The sequence below is a fragment of the Buceros rhinoceros genome, unplaced genomic scaffold, assembly GCF_000710305.1.
Source record: "Buceros rhinoceros silvestris isolate BGI_N320 unplaced genomic scaffold, ASM71030v1 scaffold28076, whole genome shotgun sequence".
NCBI lineage: Eukaryota > Metazoa > Chordata > Aves > Bucerotiformes > Bucerotidae > Buceros > Buceros rhinoceros.
Window position 1 is genome coordinate 69,968 of NW_010417394.1, and position 7,287 is coordinate 77,254.

General features: G+C 35.5%; 1 protein-coding gene across 1 annotated transcript in view; it reads left to right on the forward strand.

The window, feature by feature from the left end:
• Positions 1–7,287, forward strand: part of ASCC3 (activating signal cointegrator 1 complex subunit 3) — a gene marked incomplete at both ends in the record, with an annotated part of 99,557 nt that overhangs the window by 46,676 nt on the left and 45,594 nt on the right. The window contains 2 exons of the mRNA XM_010138204.1: positions 2,698–2,830; positions 5,428–5,553. Of these exons, the coding sequence (XP_010136506.1) occupies positions 2,698–2,830; positions 5,428–5,553 (259 nt within the window). The remainder of the gene's footprint in view (positions 1–2,697; positions 2,831–5,427; positions 5,554–7,287) is intronic.

Here is a 7,287-nt window from a genome sequence, read left to right on the forward strand (position 1 = left end):
TCCTTTTCGCAAGAGAAAGTTTATTACTAAATAATCCTATACTACTCCAAAGATGTGTACACCTCAGGGCGATCTAAATGTTATTTGTAATGTAAATAGAGAGCTTGCATCCTTTTAAACACGCGCTGTCTTTTCAGAAAGAGAAGCTTACTAATGTAAAAAGCTTGAACCACAAATAACTACTGGGGTTACTTCCCCAAGTAACCCATCATAGAGCTTCATTTAGTGGTTCAGTCTCGGCAGGAAACTTGTGCTCGATTTCCAGCTCTCTCGTTCAGAGATTCTGGTATGACCTGGTTGTTTAGCCATGCACACTTACATTTTGTGAGGCTTTGGCTGTCGTAAACTTAGTACAAACAGTCCGCAGAGAAGTAGCATTTTGCTCGTCCTGACTGGAAGAATAGTGGCAACTGACTTTATTACTGAAGGGGGAAAAGTAATAAGGAAAGAAATCAACAGAAATTTTAAATTTTATGTTGAATCTATGGGACTGTCAGAGATCAGTAATAGAGAAAATAATAGATTCAAAACAAATCAAACTCAAGCGTTAAAGACTTGCTATGCTGTTTTAGAAACCTGTTGTAAAAGTACTCATAAAGGCTTTAGGCAATGCTTATACTTTCACTCTTTATTGCCTTTTTCAAGTCAAGGGACTTGGACGTTGGAGGTTGTTTAATTCTTGAATTTTCTGTAAGACTTGGGAAGTGGGGGGCTGGGTGGAATACTGCCATCTGTGATGGAAGCATTGGGATTTTGTTGTCTGCACTGCAACAGAAAATGCAGATTCCTTACTTTATGAAGAAACATGTGGCGTGGTTTGCTTAGAACGTTTTTATTTTTAACTTTCTAAAGATCATTTATGCATCTGGAAGTTCTGTAGATAGGTAGCATAGTTTTGCAGCGGTAATAAAATGAAAATGTAATGAACTTCTTTCTGAAATACTTCCAAAATTTCACAATACTGTCTTTAATGCTGCCCTCAAGTTATGCCTTCACTCTTCTGTCGTGGTATAGCTTGGTTTCTCCCTGCCGAAGTTACCTTCCGTATCAGGGGCGCATCTGGCTCCAAGGAGGTAGCTGAGGGCAGAATGAGTCATTCTGGAGTGTTCAGTAATTTCAAATGCTTCTTTCACTGGAGTCAGAGGTTTTGGGGAAGGCCTTTTCTCAGTTACCAGACATCTAATCAGCCATTAGGATGATATTTAATGTTTCAGGAGTTTAGTGCGGTGATTAAAAGAAACCGAGTAACATATAATGAGTAAAGAAAATATTGGTTTTAGATAATTACGTAGTGGATATTGGCAAAAATCATTTCCTGAAGTTTTTTGGTAAATCCATTTCCTATATGGTGTTATGCAGAATTTAATTCACCACATTAGAATAGCAAGAAGTCATCACCCTCCTGTGCACATATCTACTCAGAAACATCATTTTCAAATTAGCTTAGTTTTATATTTTCATGTCAGTCCTTGATTAACGAAAGGAATAAATTGATTTTAAAAATTGCTGTCTATATAGCTCGAGCGTACACAAGTGAAAATTTGTTACTAAAAACTGTTTATCATGATCAGATTGTTTCTCCTGTGATGGTTAGTTGCTGTATCCTGTTCTACACCCTCTGGCTTTACCTTCCCCAACTGACATTGAGCCAAAAGCTTATTGATTGTGAAGCCAAACAAGTCTCTTTTCAAAATGCCAGGTACTGCAAGCCACATGTTGTGCAAGTATGATAGAACTCACAGAGAATACACAAAACATAAAAAGTCTTAAAAAAAAAAAAAAAAGATATGTAGAACTTACTTATGAATTGCTTTCCATTGTTTCTTCAAAGTTACATAGCAGCTGGAGATGCCAAAAAGGAATCAGAGCCCTGTTGAATAAGGCACAAAACAACCTATGCAGATGCACTTTTCAGATTCTGAGAAGACACAAACAAATGATAAGCATACTTCTCTTAGTGGCCAGCTAGCAAGTTGAGCATGTTTTGCATAAACTAGTATTTTCGGTGTTTATAGAAATCATTAACAAGTATTTTCAATTAATGATGTGTAGGCAGAGTAGTAGAGGTAAGCTTTAACTGTACCTGCTGTTAATTTTGTATATAGTTATGTGATATAGGGTCAACACATGATATGAAACCATCTCTACTCCAGTGCTAATAACTAATATAACTTGTCCTTAAGTTTACATGATAAAGATCATAACTGTCTCTAATTAGGATTTGCCATTAGCATATTATCTCTAAAATACTCAAAACCTAGAAAATCATATATAGCAGAAAATCTTATGCAAGGTACTTTTATTATTGTGAAGTCAAATACTTGAAAATCAGGAAATAAAAAACAGTTACACTGTAGGCTTCATGAGTTCTCTTACTCATCAGCTTTAATTGCAAGTGATCGAATGAGGGATGGATGTGGAATGGAATTTAAGTAGAGGAAATTTATATTAGATGTAAGCTTGGATTCTATTGCAGTGGGTGGTCTTCAAGTATGCAGGAAGATAGTCTTTGCCAGAAAGAAGTTCATCTTAAATTTACCTGAGATAGAAAAAAAAATCAGATGTGTCAAAACCAATAGGGTGTTTGAGGCCAAATACATCCAAAAATCCTGTATTGCATATCATACAGATGTAAATACATTTATTTATGCATTCAAATAAATACATTTGTTTTATACATTATTGTCTCTTTGGCAGATGTACTTCAGATGATGGGACGTGCTGGCAGACCACAGTTTGATGACCAAGGAAAAGCTGTAATTCTAGTTCATGATATTAAGAAAGACTTCTACAAAAAATTCCTTTATGAACCTTTCCCAGTGGAATCAAGGTAAAGTGATCAGAAAAGCTGATCATACTATAAACAATACTACAAATGAGGGATAGAGAAAAGTGAAACAAACTTCCTGTGCCAAATATTTCCTGAATGAGATCGTAGAGGAAAATCATTTTCCAAAAAACTACTATTCATCTTTACGCAGAAAAATCCTTTCTTCCATGAGTTTTGAAGCACTGTTGATCTCTTTAGTCCATTCCCAGGTAATGCTACAAATGCTTCTCTGGTTCTGAGTGTTGTCTCAGACATTTGAATGAGAGCACAAACTGTTCTTTAAGGCCGGTGTGTAGGACAACTATACAGGATCCTCAGAACCCTTTCTAAAATTCCGTGGCAAATTCTTAACAGGAAAAAAAAAAAAGGAGGTTGTTTACAGAACTTTTTACCTAGAATATCGGTACCATTATAGATACCATATTCTTCAAAATCTCACACGTTCAAAAAGAAATCTTCATGGTGTAAACTATTACTAATACACTTTCGGCACATCTTTTACTTCAAAATTGCAATATTTTTGTTCAAAAATGTAGAAGCACCACCATTTTGCAGCTTGTCTGAACTTAATTGATATAAAATTTGCTATCCAGCATAATGTGAGTCATACCTTGGGTTTGATATTTATAATATACTTAGTTATTCAGCAAGAAGCAGAACTAGTTACATTGGTCTCCTACAGATGCATGTTTCATGAAGGAATTCTCAGACATCCCATATAGCATGAGCTTTACTGAAAGCTTTTCTCAGTGATGAAGAATTCACAGTATTGTTCTAAGGAAACTTTTTCCCTCAACTTAAGCGATAATGGGACCTCTATCTGGTCAGGAAATTTATAGGAGCTTGAGAGTGCTATGCGCTTGTGAAAAGGAATTGAAATGGGCTGGTGGATCTGAAGGTTAATTCTGTGGTACACAGACAGACATAGAATTTTTGCAAACATGCGCTTCATTTCCTTAGGAAACCACACTTTTCTTTTTTTAACATACAAATTGCACTTAGCACAAAAGGCTAGGAGTTGAACTCCTTTAAAATGATAGCTAATAAGTCAAGAGCAATGTGATTAAAATGTTGATCGTACATCCAGACAGCACGGCACTAGAATAAACTAGGGAATCTCTCTCTTCATTGATAAGTCGTGTTTCTAAATAGAGAAATCGTTCCTTCAATACAAGAATAGTGATCACACCTTGTGGCTGTTTGGAATACTATAAATATTCTGTGTTTCCACTAGCTCATTTTGTGTGTTTATATTTACTTTGTAGTTTGCTGTATTCCATTTTTTACTATAAAGAAAGAATATTTGATATATTTTTCAGATGAAGAATCCCATAGTAATAGCAATCTTATTAAGTTCTATGTACTTTGTGAACTTTGAGAATATTCTTGGTCTCTTTTATGATCAAATATTTGAAGAGGCTTCATAGCCTCAAAGAGAATCTCTTTGGGGGGTTTTGGAGGGTTTTTAGTTTTAGAATGCTGTTTCATCTGTTCTACCAAAGAGCAGATTTATCAGCTTTGTGTAGTATTTTCAATTTGTAAAATTAAACTTCATGGGTTTTTAATTAAAGTTTTTTCTAAAAGCCATTGTCTGTGTATTAGTTGTAAGACTTGAGTATGCAACTCATGTGACAGGCCTTGTGCTCTCACTGATCATGGATCTGAAATATAGGACATCAGAAGCAAAAGAGAAAGCACTCTTTATTACAAAATAGCCATTGAATCATCTGTCCAGTTTCTGTTGGACAATCTGGGAAGAACATCTGCAGTTCTTACCTCTGGTAGCGTGCGATCAGAGGTATAGAGCAGTAAAAGATCTACTCATGCTGACTTACGCGTTACTTATAGCAATAGGGAATGAAAGGAAAAGAAGAAAGATGATAATACAAGAAAAAATAGGTTGATCCTTAAGGATGTTTGCAGTTCCCTGAATGAACTCTAGCCAGGCATGATCTCATTAGATACCTTAGTGGAGATCTTTTTTCCATTTAATGACATTAAACAGTATTTTACTTTGTAAGAATAGTTTTAAACTGCTTTTGTTCTTTTGTATTTCTGAGTTTCGATCTTTCTAGGTAAAAGTAGCTGCTCTTTTTTTCCTTTGGTTTCCTTTTTTTTTTTTTGTTACATTAGATGAAGAGTCAAAATCAGGAGGAAGCTGTTTTGATATAATTTTAATAGCCCTTAAGTATTTGTCAAGTATTAGCTAAGCTATTGCCACTGTTTCATTTCTGAATCATTGAATCATCTCCATGATTCTCTACTGGATTAAATCAGCATGAATCATATGGTCAACATACAGTATTCAGAAGTTACCACTGAGTAGCTCCATCTGAATACATTCCATGAATGAATTAGACTTGTGCATTTTTTGTCCAATCAAAAAATAACTTCAGCTTCATTCCACTATCATGTAAAGAAGATGGCTAAAATTGCAATTACATTCCCCCTTCTTCCTCTCTTCTCTTTTACCAGAAGATAAATACATCATATTTTCAGATTAAAAGCAATAAACCTTTTAAAGCACAAGTCTACAAAATATATTACGTGTCTTTGTGATTGTGAAGTCAGCTAAATACTCGTTTCCTGTTCTTCAGTTTGTTAGAAGTGCTGGCCGACCACTTGAATGCTGAAATTGCTGCTGGAACTATTACTTCTAAGCAGGATGCAATGGATTATATCACCTGGACTTATTTCTTCCGTCGACTTATAATGAACCCAACGTGAGTATAAAATACAAGTGCAATTTAATTTAAAGGTAGCTTGAGAATAGAGTTGATCCAAAGGTGATCCCATTGCTGTTGGAGCCTATAATACTTTGCAGTCTCCAATGTAGGAGCATTACTGGCCCACACGTGGAATAAAACTTCCATGCACATTTTTTTAATATTTTTTTCTCTAAATATAAATGCATTTCTTGCCAGATAACTTTACAACTTAGTGACAACTATAAAATAGCCTTATTGAGAGGGTTACATCAACATCCCTAAAATAAAACTCCAGATTATCCCATTCCTTTAGGTATTGTATTTTATAATGTGTTACCTTTTTTTAGCTACCACATTGACATGTTCTGCCCAGTTTTCTATAGAAAATCCATTTGGATTTTCTTAATAAATGAGAGAATAGCTATCAGCTGTTTCTCTGTGATAAAGTTGACTTTCATTAGGATATCCTGGTGAAACCATGTGTGCAATATTTTCAGTGATTGTTATCATCCTGCCTAGCTGCAGCTGGTATGCAGATCATTCTGAGCTGTTCCAGCAACATAGTCTGCCTTTGCCACAACGTTATTTTGGGTAAATGGTGTGTTACCTATCATGTGATCATTTACCCACCAACATGGCAAATAAAGAATTAGACACTTATAGCACTAAATATTTCTTCATGTACTCCAGAGTGGTGTATTTTTGAAATCCTGTTAATGTCCGTAACATTTGGTTGAATTTTTGGCTGAGTTCTTTGTTGGCAGCTGCTGATGGGAGCCTGCAGGTGATGAAGAATATCTTTTAATTTTTTTTTAGTGTTCCTTAGTTTTGAATTCTGCATCTAGTCCTACACTGAGAAGCTCCCACAAAGCAGAATTTCCATCTCATCTTCTTGGGAAGTGAAAAAAATGCAGTGTTAGAGCTGTAAGCTAAAGAAAAGATACTCAATTCTCTCACTTTAGAACTAACAAAACAAATACATTTATGTGGAAGGTATTTCTGCCCTGAGAGTGACAAACAGCTAAATTCTGGTTTTGTATAGGTTAGATGTGGGTAAAGCTGTGTTTATTTGTGTGACTTTGGAATTTACACATGATCCTACATACTCCAATGTTAAAAACTATGCCACTGCAGACACTATTCTTTTTTAGTATAAAGAGTAAGTAATGTTATTTTAAAATGTATTGCTCTTGAATTGCTGTGCTAAAGTGCTTGTGTAGATTTGTCTTAGAAAGTCTTTGATCATGTGGTATCTGTGCTAGGCAGATTTTAAGACACAACATACAGCCCAAAAGTAAGTGTAGAATATAGAAATGTAGTCGTTCAATTTCATAGGCAAGCTCTTCCTAATATAAAAGAAGGTTCCCACTGGAGTACGAGGTTGGCATGTTGACTGATGGCCCTTTTTCCTCGCAGTTTCTTTAACGTGCAGTGGCATGGAAAGCTAAATCTGGAGTTATCACAATATCAACTTTAAAGCAAAATTTCTGCTCTTCTGAGAGGATTGTGGGATGAAACTTAGAGGGGAAAAAAACCCACTATATTTCATAGTGAGATGCAGAGCCTTTCTAGTGAGGAGCAAGATGAGCAGATCTTGACTAGTCGTGTCCATAACATCAGGATAGGAACATCATTGAAATTTTTAATGAAATTGGAGTCTTTCATTGGAATGCCACACATGCAGGTTGGAACAGTTCACAAGTTGTGCTGCTTTGCCCACTCATCCACACAGAGGTACTCAGCATTCCT